This window comes from Eutrigla gurnardus (assembly GCF_963514095.1).
Source record: "Eutrigla gurnardus genome assembly, chromosome: 2".
Classification (NCBI taxonomy): Eukaryota; Metazoa; Chordata; class Actinopteri; order Perciformes; family Triglidae; genus Eutrigla; species Eutrigla gurnardus.
In genome coordinates this window covers 23,609,612-23,631,408 of record NC_139916.1, presented here as the reverse complement: position 1 = coordinate 23,631,408, position 21,797 = coordinate 23,609,612, and the positions used below count along the sequence as shown (strand labels likewise).

Sequence of the window (21,797 nt, the reverse complement as noted above, 5' to 3'; positions counted from 1 at the left end):
GGAAAAGTTCTTAAGTGTTGCTTTAAGTTAATACATTAGTATGTAGCCACATTGCGTATTTGTGTAACAAACATACTTATTTTAACCCCAACTATGATCTTTTTCCTAAACCTAACCATGTAGTTCCAGTTTAACGTTAAATGTTTTAAAACTGCAACCTTTTCACAGTATTAAGTAGAACAGTCACATATTTGGTATCTTGGGACCTATTCTGTCATTTAGGCAAGAAGACATTTTGACCTTTTCTGTTACACTAACACTACTCTTCTGTTCCCTCACCTGGTCATTAACCTTTACTCGCTGAAGGGAAAGTTTCTCTTCAACCACAAACATCCCATTTCACTTTCCGAGCCCACCTTCTCCATCCTGCATCTGTACCAGAAGTTTTTGTGCTATTTTTCAATAAAGCTACTACGTTTTAGAAGATGATGACGTATTCTGACATAGCTGAACATTATTTTGTGGTATTTAAATATAAATCTGATAGTCTGAGTGGGAAACAATATTTTGCCAATAACTAGTATCAAATACTGCCTTTGAAAAAACATTATGTAACATTTATATGATGCATCATTAACACACATATAATGCAATATAATATGCTTATAGCACTGTTTAATTATATATATATATATATATATAGATAGATAGATAGATAGATAGATAGATAGATAGATAGATAGATAGATAGATAGATAGATAGACAATGTGTGGTGATTACTGTTATGAAGAATTATGCATATATTAATGAGTGCTTATGACTTAAATTATACAAAAAAAAAAACATTATAAGTGTGTTTATTTCAACATTAAAGTGTTATTTCACCATTGATGAACAGGCTCCTCCCGGGACACCTACCCTCAGAGTCACTGCTGAGGTGGTCCTCGCCCCGCTCGCCATGAGCAATTCTCTCGCTGCGTGGAGAAACTTTATACTCCTGAAGACACAAAAAAGACAAAGACAGATGAAGTTAACTCAAACAAATATTCACACCAGAGCACAAAGAGGACAATTTGAATTTTGACGGCAGTTAAAAGATGACCAGCGCGTTCGAGGGGCGTGTCCGAGGCAGGCATGTGTCCCACAGAGTGCTATTTAAGGTAAAGAAACCGCACGCTCGTCATATCAGCTGCTGTTTAAATGCAGAGCTGTAAATGCAAAGGGAGGAAGCGACAACGCTACGGAGGAGGAAGAATGGTGTTTACTGTTTGAGGGAGGAGAGGTGAAGGAGAAAAGGCAGAGTTGGGAATGTAAACCATCGGCGCCGTCAGCGGATCTATCATCCTAGGCCGCGCTGTAAAACAGGATTTATCTGCATTGGGTGTAATACCAAAATAGGTCAGTGATCAGTGTTGATGTTAAAGCGGTGGCAGAGGCGAGATGGAGGAGGAGAATGGAGAAGAAGAGGAGGAGGAGGACAGGAGCGGAGTACAGTATTACTGTGGACAAAGAGAGAGGGCAGGTGGCTCCGTCAATGCCACACTCAGGCCTTTGTGGTATTGTGAGTCTGCAACAGCTGTTGCTCCAGGACGAGGCTGAGACCAAAGCTTCAGCCTCCTCAAAGAATGAAAACCAAGACCAGAATAGAAGACCATTTTTACAAGAACCAAAACAAAAAAATAACAGCCAGGGTTTTCACGGTCAGGCTCCGAGCACGATATGTAATATTTTAATAGCACTTCTTAAATCTACAGATTTGAGACGCACAATTTTCGGAGTTTCTTTTGCTACTAAAGTCGCATATGCAAAAACACTTTTTAAACCTTTTTTAAAACTGTAGCACATGACTGCACAAAGAAGAGGAGCCGGTGATAGCATCTTTGTCAGGGCACACTGAAACTGCAGCCCCCTTTTTCAATAACTAATAATAGAAACAGACACAAAACGTCTTTGTCTTCCATACTGTGTGTATTTTCCCCAGGAGCCAACACCAATAAATACCGAGCTGTTACAATGTGCTCCTGTGTGTGGTTATCTCTACAGCTGGTTAAATCCCCTGCAGAAGCACGACCCCCTGTAAGTCAGAGTGTTTCTTCACAGCTTGTTCTCCAATAAGGTGCATGAGACAAACTCTGGCTAATCACATTAAAGATAGGACAGATTTTTTTTTTTTTAAACACTGGCTGGTTAAATGATCTTTTCATAAAAAGACAATTTAACTATTCAAAATGTCAGCTAGGATCATTTGTGTCCCTGTGCATGTCTTATCTTTCTGCTCCGTTCAGCCGCATTAGAAGAGTTACGTAGACGTTACGGTCAAACCTGGCAAAGTTACCATCGTGATTCTCACGTAAAAAAGTGAGGTAAATTGGCCACCATCTTTGCGTAACGAGGCGCGTGTCTCCGAACAGGAACCTTGCGACTACGTGCGTGGACTCTGTCATTTAGACATCAGCTCACCATCTTTCTGCCACTATCTCGCTCTCTGTCCCGGTCCCTCTCTCGCCCCCCGGTGCTGTGGCTCCTCAGGAGCTGCTGGGCGTCATGGATGGCCTGCGTGACCACGTCGCCCTCTCCGAGGAAACCTGAGGATGAAAACGCAGGTCAAGGGGGAGACAAAAGGAGGAACCTAGCCTCTGCTGGTTTCTTCAGCATATTTAAGTTAATTAACCCACAGTTTGTGATTTCCTTTTGACAGTGAGACCGTTCTATCAATCAAACACGACTATTTCTTCTTCTTTGGAGTTTTTGTTGGTTGCACTCTTTACATGTCACCCCATTCATATATTGGTATTGTTACTAGCGCCAGCATTTTTATTCATCTGTTTATAGCTACAAACAGGTAGAAATGTAAAATGCATTGCTTTCTTTGCAGTATATGATGTTTTTAAAGGGGAACTGAGTGAAGAATTCCAATGTCATTTTCATGGCCGAGGAATGCTCAATCAATATTTGAGAATATGGGCTACTCCCCCTCAAAGCCAGAAACCAGAAAAGTACATTTCAAACATGTGATGTCATCAAGTATGAAGCTGCTACATAGACACTGATTTTGTTTTAGCTTTATTCTGCTGCAGTCTTCTCAGTTGTGGCACAGAAAATGCACCCTTAAATTCCGAACATCCCCCTGCTGCGCTCCGTGGCATCGAATGCATCTTCACCAATGCATTGCCTATGACGCAGTTCCACTTTACACTTGATGACTTCACAAATTTGAGTTTTGGCACTGCAGTTTTTAGATTTGGGAGTTGTTAACTGATCATTTAGGACTTTCTTAGACCATAAGAATAACATGGATGAAGTTTGGAAATGGACGTAGTTCCCCTTTAAGGAATGAACTACAAGACACCACATGCGAACGCTTTGGGTTGAGTCAGTTATGACAAACGATAGATAGATAGGGTGTCATTGTTGATATAACAGATGCCGTTATCTCTTCAAAGTTCTGTGTATAGAATATTGATGAAAAAAACCTCTACATGCGTCCTTAAACAGTTATGTGTACGCAAATACCACCACTTTGTGGGGATTCAACATGTTTTCCCCCTTTGCAATCACAAACTCCCACTTTTCTATTCCGGCAGCGTGACTCACTGAGGGCAGATTGCGGCGGGCTGTGGGACACTTCTCTCTGGTGATCTCTGGGCCTGTAGGCCCCGTGCAGTGCCAGCGATCCCAGCTCCATGCTCTGCGGGCTTGGCGTTTTCCCCAGCTCCAGCCCCTTTGGCTTGGAGGTCAGGTTCAAGGGCTGACTGGCTTCCTACACGCAAAGGGAGAGCAGATGAACACGGGTGGGGCCACTTACACACATTCAGTAGCAACCGCAAAGGGCGAGGGTGTGCATGTATTCCGGTTATGCACGGCAGATACGGCATGTCGGAGCGCATCTGTCACACCTTTGTAGCGTTGCTGCGCTTTTGTCTTCACGCTCACCTCATCCTTTCTTCCCTTTTGTTTATCTAAGCTGTGTTGGTCTATCTCTGCTTGAGAACCAGCCGTGCAAACACAGTTCCCACCACACAAACACAAAAATGCACACGCACACACACACACACACACACACACACACACACACACACACACACACACACACACACACACACACCTATACCACACACATTAAACCTTTGCACAGAGGGCGTGGTGTAATTGAAAAGTCTTTCCGGCCTCCCACATACCAGAAACGTACATTATCTGTTTCATCTGGAGGGGAATCACTTTCTTTACCATAGAAATCATCCTTAACACACACATGAAGTATGTAGTATATAATAGAAACACACACTGTAGCCTAAACAAACACACAACCATAAGTCACTGTTGCATTTTGAATATGTAATGTTGTTGCATGCATGACACATGTTTGTTTGTTTTTGTCATGCTTGAGTTTGTGACATTGAGATAACAAATGAAATGATACGTAAACTGTAATTATATTGTACCTGTCGGTAGGAACTACTGCTCCTCTTGGCAGGGGCGGCGTGATGGTTTGGCAGCAGCTGCATGGGATAGTCTACTGCTGTGGAAGGTGCAAAATTGTATTGATGAGAAACTTTCTTTATCCTTTACACGAATAGTATCACTTTTTAGTTTTTCATGAGAAAAATGGAAAACAAATATGACATGACAATTTCTTACATTCACAAATTTCACAAAAAAGATTGTGCTGATTTTGCACCAACTTAACCTGCACATGACATAAAAAACGTCTAATTCTCAAAGCAACCACAAGAGTAAAATGTGCCCCGACTGGAATTGTGACGCCAAGCAAACAGTGTCTCAGGGCTCTTGTGCTATTTGCACACATTTATATGAGGTAATATGCAGATGTTGGCGCAAAATTGTCCCCTTTCTTTGCAAATGAGTCTCATTGCAAAATCAGTTAAATTCTCAGAGATTAGCAACTGTTAGAACACTTTGCCAGTGCAGTATTTGTCATGCAAACATTGAGTTTACTTTGTACAGTTGTTACTGCTGGCTTAGTATGTTTGTGTTAAGTTGCCATAATTCACATTTCTTCTGAGTCACCAGTGCTGAGTGGCACTTCTGAAGGGTCTCGTCAGGCCTGAGATGCTGCTGCTAAAGCAACGATGTGACAGGAAGTCTATATAGGACTATAGGATTGTAACACAGAGTCCTAAAGAAAAGAAATGCCAATGATATAACGATGTCATTGTAAACTTACTAAATACATTTTTCAATGTATGAAATGTTATTTCTCACTTCTTTTCAACAACTCTTCAACAATCTCCTTTTACAAAATGTGTCTTTAACTCATGCTGTCTTTCCTAATGATGTTCATTTCATAATAGAAATGTTCAAACCTACTCATCAGAGCATCAGATTAAAGCAGTTTTATGTCTTTGTATTATAATGTCGGGTGTTAGCTCGTCACCCAGGTAAGGTCCGCTGCAAATTAATAAACAAATGCCAATTTTAGACTGACGAAGTTTAGGATGAGGCATGCAAACTGCATGTTGAATCTCATTAAATGGAAAATGACAGCCGTGAAGCCCATTATGGGAAAGAAAACGCTTCATCATAGCATTAACATACATGTCCAAATATGAGGGGCATTTCATTTGGGCCTCAAGGGAAATTCCCCAAAATACAATGTCCAGTTGATAGTGAACTTGCATGCAAATGAGGAAACTAATAGAGAGATGAAATGCAATGGTACAGTCGGTTAGTCCATTCAGTCCTTCAAGGAAAAAACAGCCTCAAATCTCTGGCAATAGCTGACCTCTTCCAACCCAACAGTCCTTCAGCAATTTTTTTTTACAAACATGCTGAAGCACACACACACACACACACACGCATTTCATGAAAGCAAATGAATGTCTATCCTTAAGTTCCGCCTACAATGTTTTAAAGACTGGCCTTGTGTCTTTTAGGTTTGAATAGATAGAGAAGACAAGGTCACCCACGAGCACAGCTTTTAAGACTCGTGAAAGCAAGACTGAACAAAGCTGCGGCTTTCTAAGCCGTACCCTCTATAGCCTGCTAACTGTACAAGCCTAAGTGTGTGAAAGCTACTATCAACCACATTGTTCGACCGAAGAATTTGCAGCTCACTGATGCCTTTTCATTTCATTTAATGTAGGCCTTGAGTTGAAGTGCATAAATATGCTTAAGTTTCTCTTCAGAAACAGGTGAGTGAATGAAGGCGTTGCACCACGGATGGCTACTTGGCACGGACAACTTTTCAGAACAAAGTTTCAACAACAAAAACAGGGATTGTGAGGCTATGAAAGAACTGACAAAACCACCAATGTTTCCAGTTGGAGAGAAACCTTGAAGGACTACCATAATGTGAATTAAACACAGACGATAGAATGTTGTTGCTTATTTCTCGTTCCTTATCCGGTGGTTCGAATTCTAATCTCCTATGTTTCTAAATTGATAATTCAATATTGGAAATAAAGTTTGTCGATTTAAAGAAACTCAAATGCAATTAAATCAAGGAGAAGCTCGGATAACAACACACACAGAGGGAGAGTGACTTCTTTCTCTGCAGGTCGACATTAGTCACTAAATCTTCATTAAGCTAATAGTTGCTTACTGCTATTTAAATGTGATATCTGTATATGGAACCTTTAAATAAGGAGCCCTTGATTATACACATAACATAGATCACAGAGTTATCTTGGAATTGCTTCATAAAGAAGATTACATTTTGGATGTAGCTTTGCCAGATGACGACGGTGAAGACGATACTTCTGCTACACCATCCAGAAGCTAATATGAGCGTCCAATTGCAGCTAATGTTAATTATTACATGAAACACATAGAATTACCTCTAAGTCTTTACAAGTCAAGTGTTCTGTAAACTGTAAACAAAACAAATAGTGCAAAGACATACGATCTGGATGGATTTACATAGACTGGATGATTATGTACAGTATGTGCATGTAAATATGTCTATACTTTATATAGAGTGTGTGGGATTTATTTTGACATATGTCATATTAACAATACTCTTGTGCATTAACAACTGTAAATCTATAATCTATAACTATAATTGTTGTGAGAAATGTGTGCTACATTTGTATGGAAACCTGAATAGCAATAGACACACAGTCCTGCAGTAAGAGCCTGAATCTAGTGCCCCATTTCCTAATCAAGAATCATAGAACATCTGAATAGAACTGTGATACCGAGAATAAATGTAAATTCAAATTTACATTGCTCATGGGTGGAACCTCTCTGCCAGCTTGAAGACTGACCTGGCTTGCAAGGGATTGGTTGCAGTGGCAAGGTCATCTGGGGGTCGGAGGTGACGGAGAGGGACTGGGCGTTGGGATGGAAAGCCGGGATCATCACGTAGGGCATGTTCACCTGCTGGGACAAGGCAGGACAAATACATCTTCCATCAAAGTTCTTGCCTCATGAGTGATCACGATCGCTTAGCTAGTACTCCTGTCTCCTGTATGTGAAGGCAACTGAAGGTCACGAGGCGGGCTGACCTGGATCTGCTGCTGGAGCAGGTTGATCTTGTGCTGCTGTTGGATCAGCTGCTGCTGCTGCTTGGCGATCTGAGAACAACAAGACACGTCACATTTGTGTGAGGAAAATAGACACAAGTGCACACAGTGTATGTGACCATGATCGCTGCTTCATTCAGGGACTCATTCTGAGCCCCCACCACTTCACTGAATGTGTGAATCACAATTACATACTTCCATAATAATCACAAACATAAACTAACTGATACTGAAATGACAATTGAAATATACTGAGAAATGCCTGAATTAATCAGATTTTTTTAAACAGACATTTATATTTCTTTTGTGTCAGTCAGCACAACTTTCAAAATAATGTATTTCAATTGGAAGTATCTTTCTGCCTTTCTGTCAATGGAGACGACATCACGCAATAAAACGAACATTAGGTTTAGACAACAAATCACTTAGTCAGGTTTAGGATCAACATCACCAAAGCATCACTTGACAACACTTTGAGACACACACTCTCAAACACTGGTCTAGTGGTTTAATGTCCTGTATAGTTTGACCAATCCACCTCACCTTGTTACTGTCTAAAAAATGGGTGGGATAAGGAGACGTCTTTGGGTGACAAACAAGTTAATGGTGCTATGAGATTTATGTAATGATGCTGTTGGATGGCGTTATCAGCTGTAACTGTTGTAAAAGTGCCGTGCAGAGTGGCGGCTGTGGGCTAGCCAGTGACTCAGATGCTCTAAAAGCATGTGCATCCAGCCGGGCTAAGTCAACAAAGCAAGGAGAAGCTCAGATAACAACACACACAGAGGGAGAGTGACTTCTTTCTCTACTCTGTCTACTAGCTAGACATTATTCCACTAAATCTTCACATAGCTTATAGTTGTTTGCTGCTATATCAATGATTTCTGTATATGGGACCTTTCGATAAAGAGCCCTTTGGTTTCTACATATAAAATAAGTCAAAAATAAAAAATAAACCTGAAAAGAAAAGTCACTTCACAGATTTCCTCTCCACTTTGCAGACAGGTGTCTCACCTCTCTTGCATTTTCTGTCTCCCTCTCCACTATCTACATTCTATGTGCTGTTGTCTCGTGTTCAAATCATCTCAAATAACGATCATAAAAACTAGAACGCAGAAAAAGGACTTTCAGTTCATGGGGACATTTTGGGGATTCCTACGTTTCTGGGTCTGTTTGGTCAGACAGGCTCATTGTAGTTTTCATCCAGACAACCGACGGAATGCACACAGTTTATATGTTTTGATGAGAATAATGGTAGACACACAGTGAGTGGTACCTGTTCCTGCTGTTGCCGAGCCAGCTCCATCTGCTGCTGCTGTTTCTCCAGCAACAGGGCCGCCATGTTCCTCTGCTCAGAGTGGGCTCCCAGAAGCTGCTCCCTCAGACCGCTCAGCTGGTTGATCATCATCAACAACTGGAGCTCCTTCTCTGCCAGAGCCTCCGGGGTACCTGGGAGGGGTCAGGGGGTCAGGTTTTATACTGGCTCTGTACATTTTTACAATGTGAAAGCAATGTAACAAATTGCAATTTTAAAGCAGTTACATTCCATATTTTTACAATAACAAAGTATTAAATGACAATGTGACAATGTGAAAGGGAGCTTGTTAGTGAGTTTCAGCTCACTTTCCTGTTCACTCCCACTACTCTCATAGTGTCATTTTCATCCACATTATGCAGCTGTTTTCTGAGAAAAAATATTTTGAGGGAGTTCACAACACCGCACATTTAGTAGTCAATAATAATACAAGTGAAATTCCACAATGCTCCATACCCAATTTGATTCCAGTGAAATTCCACACTCCTTCATAATTGTTTGAACCCTGTTTTTTTGTGAATTAATTATTAATCCCTGATTCACAAGATAACATTTGGACTAGGGATGCAAACAATTAATCGATTATCGATTAATTGTCGATAAGAAGTTACTCGATTAAAATAAATTAATTGCAATTAATTGCGTTTTGAACCCGTAATTCCCCGCCAGTCCACGTGAGGGCGCGCTTGACGCCAGACATACTTGACGCACATAAGCGAACACAAGCGAAGCAGGGCTCTGACGACAACAACAAAACGAGCAGTGTTTCCCACACATTGACGAGACTATGGCGCACCGCCATAGTCTAATTTAGGCCGCCATAGTCTCAATGTTCGCCCAAAATTATTTTGATTCCGCTTCCGCAGCGCTTATTATAAGGGGGAATCCTCGCGGCTGGTTTGGCTCATCAACGTTCTGTTTTCCCCCGTTGCCATGGCAAGGCGTCCCCCGCGCCGACCCCCCCTCAGGTGGCGAGTTTGATGGCGCGTATAGCCCCGTTCACATACATCGCTACTCGCCCGTCACTCGCTTTCTCGCTGAATTCTACTCGCTGGCAAAAAAATTTCACTGCCGCCAGCGGCTACTACTAGCGGCAACTCTCTGTTGACGTCAACTGTCAATCATCTCTATTCTACATCCCGATTGGTACTCGCTTCACTCGCATCGCAGAAAAACTTATTTTCCCTTCGTCCCCGCCCACATCGCATCGCCTGTCCTGGCCACATTCCGTTAGAACACATTCACGTTTATTGACACCTGTTGCTCAGAGATGGGCGAGTGGCGACGTATGTGAACGAGGCTTCAGTCAAAACCAAAACACCAAGGAAGGCTGAGGAATAGTCACCCACTTATATTATTATTATTATGAATAATAATAATAATAATAATAATAATAATAATAATAATAATAATAATAATAATAATAATAATAATAGTCATAATAAACTAATAGTATAGGCTCAGCACTGTGTTTTAGTCATTTTTGTTTTCATCTTTTCTTGAATGCTTAAACTCCTCAACCCCATTTAGTATGTCAACATTTATATCAGAACCAGCAGTTTGTAAGAAATTGGTCAGGAAACAATATGTCATATTTGGTTGTCAAAATTCACCAAGTTAATGCATTAAAATGAAATTATTCAAAATATGATTTGCATTTTTCTTTATATCATAAGATAGCAATTTATGTTACGTATACAGTAGATAGAACCTATTCAGAGGGAAATTCAGCTTCTCAGAAGAATTGCCGCTTATCAATTAATCGATCATCGATCGATAAGATGAAACAACTATCGATTAATGAATTACTCAATAATTTTCATCCCTAATTTGGACACATTGTGATAATGTTATGATTTACATGAAATACTCATGTTTAGTGAACACAACTTAAAAGCATCATAATGTAGATCAATGCAACCTCCGTTAACATTAGCTGTTATCCCCGTTATCACTGTTATTTAGCCAAGCAGGATTGTGCTTCTGCCCACCGGTTGCTAACAGCTAACATTAACGAGTGCTCCTCCTGCCAATTGCACAAGATAACCATCAAGTGCAGCCTATACCAAAGAGATGTTGTTCTGCATAGGCCTGAACGCCCACAACCTGATCATCGCTAAGGGTGGCTACGGACACCGGTTCCAAAGTGGAGTAACCAGCAGCCACCTCCTCTACATTGATCACATTAAGCTGTATGCTAGGAATCGACTCAATGATCCGCATCACCAGAATCTACAGCAACGACATTGGAATGTCATTTAGGCTAGATAAGTATGGTCAGATGGTATCCAAGAAAGGCAAGATGATCACCACTGAAGAGGTTGAATTTCCAGAAGGCAACATAGCAGATGTCCAGGACAGTTACACATGCTTTGGAGTCCCACAAGCAAATGGAAACCATGAAGAGGCTGAAGATAGTAAGCCACAGCCAAATACTTCAACACATATACGCTGCCGGTCATCAGATACGCCGTTGGTATAATAACCTGGCCAAAGGAAGAGATAGAGGTCACTGATATCAAGACAAGAAGCTCCTGCATGGAGGGATTCACCCCAAGTCCAGCACTCTGAGATTGAACACTAAGAGGAAAAAAGGAGGATGAGGACCAGCAAGCGTCAGAGCCATTATCCAGGATGAAACAACCAAGATCCAGGAGTACGTCAGGAAGATGGCCCCAAGTGATGACCTGCTAAGTGAATATCTCAGACAGAAGAAGCCCGAGGATGAGGAGGAGGAAGAGGGGATCTATCATGGAAGGACAACGCCCATCAGGGCATGTACCACCGACAGATGGAAGAAGTGGCTGATATGGAGAAGATGGCAGCACAAGAACAGGCGCTGAGCACAAGGGCAACTAATAAAGGACCTCTATCCAGAAGAGTACAGTCCTAGGAACAGCTAAGATACTGAAGGACCCTCAGGCTCCCAGGCCTCTGGTAGAGGACCCAAGCTTGAAGGAGGAAACACATTGGGCAAGTGTTTTTTTTTGTTATATATTTTGGCTCGCCAAGTCCTTGTGCTTCTGTCTTACCAGATGTGTCCTTTTGTTTGTTTCTATGCTTTTGTCCCACCTTTCCCTGATTTTACAAGGAAACACCAGATTACCACCAATTATCCAAGCAGTGGTGTACCAAATAACTGAACACACCCTGGTGTCTTTTGTAATATGTAACAAGTGTTATTAACATTTTTCAGTTAACAAAGCAGATGAGGATCATGGCAAATATAAAAAAATATATTATATTTGCACAATAAAAGAGTAACGGGTGTGCAAATGGTTTATACATGTTATAAAGGTGTTGGTTGTGTTTGAAAGCTGACCTTTCAGTTGTCCTGCCTCCACGGCGCTTTTATCCAGAAGTTTCTCCTTCCAGTCAGCATTCAGCAGCTTCTCAATGGTAGGCATTACTGTTAACAGGACACAACAGGTACTCAGCGGAGCCGCACTGGGCTGCAATAGATGCCGTGAAACAATATTTTCTGTCAAATAAAGTCCATCTGACACCAGGCTACGTTCTCAGCCCGTCCTCTGCCTTCCTTAATGGCATTGATTGAAAAAGACATTTGAAGTGCCTAAGGGCAGAGGTTGTTTGTGCCTACGGGAGAAGTTTTGAGCATTTTAGTGGATCGATATTTGGACAGAGAACAATCCAAGGTCAGCTAGTGGAGTGAATTTGATAGAAATTGAAGGCAAGGAGTGCAGGCTGGTGAAAGACTTGAAGGCGAAAGAGTCTCGGGAACGGCTCGGAGAGATGCCTTTTACTCCACATGTGAGCGATTTGAAATCAGACAACAACACACACAAAAAAAGCACCCCGATCCCCCCGAACCCATTCAGGAACCAAAACAACACCCTCGCTTCGCCAGACAAACCGTCACTTCGATGCATCGATTTTCAGCAGAGTACATTGTTTAATGCTGAATAGCAGCAGAATGTAGTGCACTTAAACGCATGCGATATGGAGTTGTCAAAGTCTGGTCGGTGAGAAAATTGTATGGACGTGTGTATGTGTGTGCAGGAAGGAGACACACTGTGGTGGTGCGCTGATACCAATCCATATACAAATCCAATATTGAGGTGAATGGTGAGTACTTGTTGAGGTGCTGATCCAAATACAAATCAGTCTCTTGTGGGATTGAGTGCCATAGAAAACAAACTAACCTAAAACTTTTTTTAAAGTGCGTCAACTGCAGTTTATATTAATTTGATTAATGTCTGCATATTAAATATTCAATTCACTCATGTGTGAATGGGAAAATGTCCAACTTTGTCATCCAGTGATAGTGCGCTCAATGATATGACAACGAGATAAATGGACATTTATACCCACAGAATAAAGTCCATACTGTGACTTTAAAGGGACATTTTTAAATGTTAAAAGAGAATCATGTTTTATTTTTTATCCTGGATCTCATTTTCAGGTTTCTATTGGTTGTCAACATGTACTAGACACAAAGTCCAGCTGGAGTTTTGCATGATGGCACTACAGGGGAGCAACAAAGCAACAGATGTATGTTCTTGGGACTGTGTGGCTAATTGCACACAAATGCATCCAATAGTTGTGTATTTAATTCAAAACCAAGAATGTCAACTTGCTGGTGGAGCTAAATGATCCCAGAAGTCAAGAATGTGTACCAAATTGTAAAGTAATGCATTTAATAGTGTCAAGGTAGTTCAGACTGTGTGTCTAAAAACAATACTATAATAAAATAATATAAAGCCGTATAGGAGTATAAGAAGTGGACGTAATCATCGACCCACTGTTTTACGGACTACCGTTTTAAATCCTTGAGTTTGGCATTTTGGCCGTCACCATCTTTGGAATCCGAAGTGACACAGAACAACCAATTTGTTGGTGCCCAAAATGTTACAGCTAACTTCCATGAACTGAAAACACGTTGTTAAAGGGTTACAATTGTTAGCCACCATTCTTAAAGTATACTTGAGATGTAACCCACAAGCTAAAACCAAAACTGTCTGTATGTTGTTGAACTGTTTTCAGTCTGTTCATGTTCATGTTGATGTCAGGAATGGGATTAATTTGGTTAACAATTTAGTTTCCAGTGAGATATTATTGAATTTATGTTGTGACTTTGCTAATTTGTGCTGCTCTAGAAACAGCATTTACTATTTAACATACTCAAATCGGGTTTTAAAGTCAACCAGGCTTACCATGGGAAATACATGCATTTTCCTCATATCACATATCGTTCAGGCCTACTTCTGCATTGGCTTCACCTTTTAGAACCGGCTGGGTAACGCTATAATTATCCTTTTGTATTTAAAAAAGCACTTATCATAATTATGAATCATAAATGAATTGGCTAGTCAAAAAGTGTTTTTCACTCAGACATCATTCACTGATTCAGGCATGAAAACAGTATATTAAAAACGGCTCAGTAAATTTTTTTTTACTAAATCCTCCTGGGTTAGGATGATTTTATCAAAGTATTCAAAGAGGTTTTTGGATAAACAAAAGTGAGGGGAATCAATGCTAAGCCTGCACAGTTTCAGTTGTAGTTCAAGTCAAGTCAACGATCGACAGCTCCTTCTATTGACGCTTAGCCAGACGCTACAAAGCAGAATGTTAACAAGAGTTTAGACAGACCTTCCTTGAAGTTGGATTGTCCTTCTGGTCTTTCATGTGTCCTGGGCTCCTTCAGTCCCATGGGGCTTTGCCTGTGAGGCAGCTCCTTACCTGGAGAACCCTCCTGTCAGGAACACAGAAAGAGACCGTCATCTGACAAAGCATCAGACATTTCCTAAAAACGTAAATCGCTAAATTTTCTTGCTCTTGTGTCTTTCATAAAATCCTTACAGAGGGGGAGCGCGAGAGCGGTGGGGTCAACTGGCGGGCCTCCAGTGGATGATTTCCTGACCAATCATGCGTGGGAGACCGCTTAAGAGGATCGGCGTTGGTAATGACTCTGACTCCTCCACCGGTCTCCTCCTGTTCTACTTTGACACCGACACACGCCATGCTGACATCCCCACCAGACAGGAGGTGCAGTGCTGGAGGGCTGGGCTCAACCATTCTATTGGACGACAAAAAACAACACACAAAGCAAGGTGTCATTTGGGTGTGGTGTGGTTTTGGATGCTCGCCATGCAAATTTTGATTAGGTAGTTGGTGTAATTGAGGAAAAGAGCAGAGCTCAAGATAACAAAAGGTATACTTCCATATCCATATTTTCCCATCGTCAACACTGTGGAGCACTTTTAAACTCATCATTTATAACATGTTCATCTTCGTATATCCGTCTGTTTCACCTCTAACTACTTACTGAAATGAAGAACTCAAGTTTAGAAAATTGGACAAGACTAAGAGTCTGCAGCTAGCTATAACAATGCTAACATGCTCATGTTTAGCAGTTTTAATGTTTACCATGTTCGCCATCTTAGTTCAGTGTGTAGCATGCTAACATTTTAGCACTAAAAACCAAAGGCAAACATTTCCTTTTAATAGAGCTAGATTAAAACTCAGGGGATTAAAGTTATTAAAATTCATCTTCCGAGGACAATGAATGCCAACCTTAGGCCAGAAATCCAGTAGATGTTGAGATCTGAATGAATGAAAACGTTTTGTTGGTGGTTCGAGAGGCTGTTAACATCTGTGCATTGATGGTAGCTTGACAGCTATCGCAATTACACGATATGAAATTCAAGAGTACAGTGAAGAAAAACTGGGAGCAGCAGAGTGGTCAGTAGTATAACTTGGTTCCATTATTGTGGTGATGGAATTAGTCCCATGGAAATGGTAAGTGTATGTATTTAAGTAAACACAGAGGGGATTTTTGAGACAATAGGACATTTTCTTACTAAAACATGATAAAGATGAATACACAAAAGATGTCTCTTTAATGTTACAAGGCATTTTTAGCTAGTTATGAAAGTCACAATTTTATACTCATCTATATTGACCAAGGTGATTGGCTATTTCTTTAGTTATAATTCATATTTGTCATCAGGTCATCAGGATTTGAAAAAAAGACCCATTTCTCTCTGCAGTTAAATACTTGACAGCTATTTAAGAATCCCTGCAGTTAAATTTCACTTTTCTATCATTTTGTCCTGCAAATCATCCAGAATGTATAAGACTCCAATGATGGATTTCACTGTCACTGCTTCCTAGCCCCTTACAGTGTGGCCTCATGTTGAGGTGATGCAGATTGGTTTGTTAAAATAGGACCCAAAACATCTTCGCATGGGGAGTCTCTGGGGTCTGATATGTCTATTTCACATGATGATTGAGAACCGCTGCTTCAGGCCAAAGTCAAGGTCAAGGGTTAGGTGGATGGTTGTGTCGCCGCCACCTAAAGTCACAGCCTTGTTGTCTAAGTGTGTGTGTGTGTGTGTGTGACAGTGAATAATGGGAGGCTACAGGGGAGGGAGGGAGACAGACAGGGCCTCAGTGAGGGAGAAGGGGAGAGAAAGGAAGAGAGGACAGGTTGAGTGAGAGGGGTTTGAACCACAGTGAACTTGAACATATCAACTCAGGCTTGTGTGTGTGTGTGTGTGTGTGTGTGTGTGTGTGTGTGTGTGTGTGTGTGTGTGTGTGTGTGTGTGTGTGTGTGTGTTTTATTTCCCAGCTCTGCAGCAGGAGGAAAGAAAAACACAGCAGACAGCAGAACAAAACAAACAGAACACACAAGGGCAAAAAGTGCACATATATATTAAGAGGCAGAAAAAAAAGCCATTGTTGGAGCCGGGGAACAAAGGAAGCCGGGACAATGGGGGAGAGGCTGACAAAAGCCGCCGGCCGCAGGAAACAGGCCGGATAACAATGCCAGCGGAATGTGCCGACCAACTCGGGAACACGGCAAAAAAATGCGGAGCGCCACCGTTCTGCGGAAAGCATAATAACGATTAGTACCCCCCTCCTCCCCCTTCCCCTCCACTTCATCTAGCTCTCCCAGCCTACATACTGTGTTTCCAAACAAAGCCACCTGTCTGCCAGGGTGCAAGGCTTCGAGCCGCAGTGATGCATATGCATGCGTGTTCAAAGATCACAAAGCGAGGCTGTGGAGGCCGCTTCACCTTCCACGTCTTTGTGGTCACTGCTGGGAATCTTCTCCACTCCACCCATGACTTGTCAAAACAAGAGTGACAAGAGCTCGGGTTGACAAATTGGGACTGAACCACCAGTGAGTCAACACAGCTCAACACAATCAACCTATTGTTTTTCTGCGATGAAAACCTTGTGAGAATTAAAAAGGTGCAGAGTTTCCTCAGAAGTAAACGTTGCGTTTTCGTTGGTCGTTTCTCACCAGTCCACCCCTCATTGTGTCCCAGAGGCTTAGAAAAATGTGTCCAGTGCATTTCTGTCCTCACTGCTACCTGTTTGCAGCCTCTACTTCTTCTTCTACTATGTTTAATTACGGTCATAGTAGCTAAAGTGCCAACTTCTAACCTCTGACAACGTTGTAGCCGATTTTATTCACACCAAACGAGTTGATGGAGATGATTTTTGCTTTTTTTTTTTGCTTGACAATTTGATCAAGTTAAATTTAAACATTATCAAGATGTGTTCGAATGTAATCTTGTAAAATGTAGTTTGGGACAAGAATAAATACAGCTGTTTGAGCAATACCAAATTAGAGAGGTAATTATGACCTGTTTAACTTCCTAACATTTTCTCTATGCAGCTGATAATACATAGCTAGTCATGTCAAGATTTGTTTTTATCAAAGCAAATATTGAATAAAACACATTAATTTATGTCCTTATCATTTGACTTGTGTTTTTATGTAAATAACTGCTATAGATGACAACAACAAGGTAGGCTATGCAAAGTACCTCCACCAACTGTCAATCAGTAAAGTAGCATGAAACTGTCACCTCACAAATATATATGCAAATAAAACATGGAGCCACTCATCACATCAAAACATCTCTCTCTCTCTCTCTCTCTCTCTCTCTCTCTATATATATATATATATATATATATATATATATATATATATATATATGAATGATTTTGCTTAGTAGATATTTGGGACCTGACATTACATGAATTACATCAAACAAACAAATCCCAAACAAATCTACATGTGGTGACCACTACATCTAATTTGGAATCAGTAATTAAGACAACAGACATTTGTAAAACAGCAACATGGTATTGTCCTATCACAACATGATTTCCCTTCAAATGAACGATAATATTACACTTCATTGTTGTCAAATCAACTTTTACTCACTAAGTGTTACTTCCCACCCAGTTGCCTTCTGGTGAGAGAAACCAGGTGTGCACCTTCACCAATAAAGTGAGCCGCGTTCATTTAACAGCGTCATGGGGTTTGGCACCGTGCTCGCCTACAACCAGGCAACATGAAAAAAAGAAAAATCCCAGCATCCTGCCAAATACATAACACACTGTTGTGACTGCGCGTTCAACACAAAGCCACCTGTCTGCCAGAGCTCTAAAACTACACGAGTTGTGTGCGTGAACGTGAGTGTGTGTTCAAACTCTGAATCATAATAAAAGCATCTCACACAGCTGATGGTAACTAAAAGGCCTGGTAGCGCATTAAATACAGCTGCAAGCGGGTGGAACAACAGCTCTCCAGCTCATTTGATGCCACCTGCTTGACTACTGTTGACTTGGAACATGATACCACACTCTGTTATTTGTGTGTGTGTGTGTGGGTGTGTGGGTGTGTGTGTGTGTGTTTGGGCACAAATTTTGTTTTCAGGTTTCTAAAATTGAAATCTCCCAAACAAATCTACAGTAAACGCTGATACTTGACATCTGTGGAGTCCACTGGAATACAACATCAGCCACCGGCACGCCCACAAGGATCCGTATCAGCCTAATCCTGTGTGATTGCTATTTTCAGGTGTTGTGTGTGTGTGTGTGGTTTTTGTAGAGCATTAGGTAAGGAATGAGGACGGAGAGGTGAGAAACTGTTTATCCCACACTGCAGCAGCCACCGTCTGCATCAGCGTGGGGGGATTGTTGGGGGCGGGGGGTGGGCAACACATTGAGTGCTATCCCACGGCGAGTTATTCCTGGGTTCCCCCTCCACGTTCCACAGAGGACTGGTCTGGTAGAGAACCACAGGTGGCTTCACAAGCCTCTGCACAGACTGTGTGTGTGTGTGTGTGTGTGTGTGTGTGTGTGTGTGTGTGTGTGTGTGTTTGTGTGTCACCCAATGCAAAGGTATGCCCTGTATCTCAGCTATCCACACAGCCGCTGACAGCAAGGAATGCATCAAGGTGCACAATGTTTTGTTGTTTTTCTCCCCCTCAAACAATTCCGTTAGTGTCCCGGCGAGAACAATGGGGACCGCGGGTCAAGGTTATCGCTGCCCCCCACATCAGTCTGATCTACTTAAACACACTTAAGCGTATGTGCAGCTGCCTGCAGCCGTGTGGAACCCGACCTTCCGTGTGTACTTGTATAGAGTACATACGTGTTGCATGATTTACATAGCGTCGCCTTCGTTTAGGGGTTATCTGATTGCAGCCTGCGTTTTTCCAGCCACCTATGGTGTTGTTCAGCTTTTAAAGGCGCTCGCCGCATGCCTCTAAAGGAATGACAATAAAAACGGACCTGAGAGCAGCTGTTGAGCTAAACAAAGTAGAACAATGGGAGCAAAAACTGCTCTCAGGCTTCTGCAACTATGTTTTTGTCACATTAAAGAGAATAAACCGCCCAAGCAGGAGTGATGATTTTTTTTTCTTCTATCCAAGGCAAAGACATTTGTTTGAGGAATCACGCAAGGTTTGTTCCAGAAAAAGGGGTGTGGTCAACGATACACATCCATCGTCGTATTGGCACCTGCTGCTCGTAAATTGCAACAAGTGAAAGTTCACTGGTAACAAATAAGTTACGACACACCTTTATGGATCCCCAGTGTGGAAACCATAAGAGATGAAGGTTTGTAAATGTGATGTAAAGTAATGTTTTTTTTATGACTGGCTAATTTAGGCATACAGTCAAGTTAGTTGCTTTTGCAAGCAGCGACATTTGATGTGGCTTAAATGTGACGAACCCAAAAATAAGCATCACCGACTTTCTTGCTTTTCTAAGGTCTCGTGACAATGTGGTTTTGGTTTTCAGGTCTACATTTACCAGATCCTAGCCACTAAAATGCTCTGATAAACCCAGCGAACATGACCTACCATCAGACAAAGTTAGCGCTTGGCTAGTGAGACCATCCCACGGATAAAAAAAAGAACAAGATATTTCCGTTCTGCCGCTTAACTTCACAACTGACAGGAGAGCAGGTATTACTTGGTGAAATCAACGGATGATAAGGTGAATGATAAGGCTGTCTTTCTGAACACGTGAATGCTGGCTAACCTGTTAGCCATAACAGGTTCATTATAGCGTTGGAGTTTTGTTCTGTTGCTCTCAAGTGGCCTACAATATTAATAACTGCAGTTTTAAACCTGAACAAAAAGATAGCCACAACTTCTTATTGATGTTGTATAGGTTATGTAGACTACTATGTTATGTAACTAACTCCCCCCGCTGTGAAGTGATGCAGGAGGCAGGAGGATGACAGTGGACGGAGAGAACAGATAAAAATCAGATCCTCTCCTTTGAGCACCGGCAACAACAGAAACCTTACACTTCCCACGACACAACAATCACTTCACACAAAAACCTTCAGTTACCCAACAAGTTGTTACACGTAAAAGGCTGACATTTCCCCTCCGGGGGATTGGCAATGCAAATCCCTTCTGTTGTTCTCCCTTTCTTTTCATTTCTTCCTTTTGTTGCCTTCTTCTTTCTCTGTGTTTTCTTTGCCCCCCCCCCTCCCGACCGAAGCAGCTTGTTGAGTTTATATCGTCCACGTCGCTTTCCAACCAGAGCCCGGAGGCGGGACAGCAGAGATAGCACAATAGACAGAGAGAGTGTGCCAGGAGCCGGTCTCGGCGGTGAAGAGCAGCAGGATAAAGTGTTAGACATCTAAAGAGGTTGTACTCGCCGAAAAACAAATAACGACATTCCCGTCATCAACCCCCATACTGACAGCTGTAATGGCAGAAGGTTCCCTGTAGGAACGCATCAAAGGCAGAAAACCGCAACATGTCTCAGTCAGCTGGCAGTCTATCAAACAACACAGACAACATGCAAAATGTCTCACACCCTGATATTTGCATATTTCAGCAGCCGGTGCCATCGCAATTGAATGAGAAAACATTTGTGATACATTGTCCGATTGTCGGATGCAGGTTTTTTTTCCGCAACGTCAAGTTTCCAACCTGCCGTGCAATCATGTTAAGACAAGTGCGAACCGGCGTGTACACAAATGTATGGGGAAATGTTTCACGGTTAGCAGTATTTGCTCAGGGCTGATCAAACAATCCTCACTGCTCAGCATGCCAGCTAGTGCCTGTCTGCCCATGGGGCCTGCCTCACACTCATCACGCCAAAAATCACTGAAAGACGCCGCACCTCCACTCACATCTCAGATCGGAGAACAGTGAGCAGGATTTCCCAGTTAAGGTCCATTTGAAATGGAAACAGCTTTTTAACCTTTTTAGAACTCATCCCTGGTCGTATTGTGCACATATTTAGCAATGTGTGCCGACATTCCATACATCAATCAACCTGCAGCTTCAGCTCTGCACAGAGCTGGAGAAGGTCCTGAGCTAAACCTTGCAACAATCCAATCAAATTCCTCCCAACCTCATGTCCTGCCTGCCTATAGGCCACCATACAGGATATATAGATACTCTTGAAATGCCATTTCAGCTCGACTTAAACTTTGTGAACAGCTGCCGTTAAGAAAAAAAGATTTAAAAAAAAAGGAAATGTATTGGACTTGGGGAGATCCAACAGCGCTCCCTCGGTAGAACAGAGCTGAACACCAGTCATAGTGACCGGCTCTCCCTCGCCACTTACTCCTGTCTTGTCTACTCTTTTGTTACCTCTGACCCAGCTAACCCCACCTCCCCCTCCTCTACCTCACTCCTCTTGAGAGGGGGAGTACAAAGAGCCTCTTCAAATCCCACCATGCAGGGGCTTCATTTGCATAATTAGCTCACTGTTTCAGGTGACCGACGTGCACGATGCCGATCCAACTAACAGGTGCGATAGC

General features: G+C 42.0%; 1 protein-coding gene across 9 annotated transcripts in view; it reads right to left on the bottom strand.

Annotated features, from left to right (window-relative positions):
• The window catches only part of sox13 (SRY-box transcription factor 13), a gene marked incomplete at its 3' end in the record, with an annotated part of 46,664 nt that overhangs the window by 4,615 nt on the left and 20,252 nt on the right, over positions 1–21,797 (bottom strand). Inside the window, exons 2-11 of one of the 9 annotated variants that reach the window (XM_084039967.1) lie at positions 14,561–14,777; positions 14,351–14,453; positions 12,063–12,149; positions 8,702–8,874; positions 7,408–7,476; positions 7,126–7,282; positions 4,384–4,460; positions 3,536–3,701; positions 2,402–2,526; positions 827–938 (exon numbers count right to left, since the gene is read on the bottom strand). In XM_084039967.1, the coding sequence (XP_083896093.1) occupies positions 827–938; positions 2,402–2,526; positions 3,536–3,701; positions 4,384–4,460; positions 7,126–7,282; positions 7,408–7,476; positions 8,702–8,874; positions 12,063–12,149; positions 14,351–14,453; positions 14,561–14,776 (1,285 nt within the window). In that variant the 5' untranslated portion in view covers position 14,777. The remainder of the gene's footprint in view (positions 1–826; positions 939–2,401; positions 2,527–3,535; positions 3,702–4,383; positions 4,461–7,125; positions 7,283–7,407; positions 7,477–8,701; positions 8,875–12,062; positions 12,150–14,350; positions 14,454–14,560; positions 14,778–21,797) is intronic. The other 8 variants (XM_084039968.1, XM_084039969.1, XM_084039972.1 and 5 more) reach the window with 8 other exon arrangements.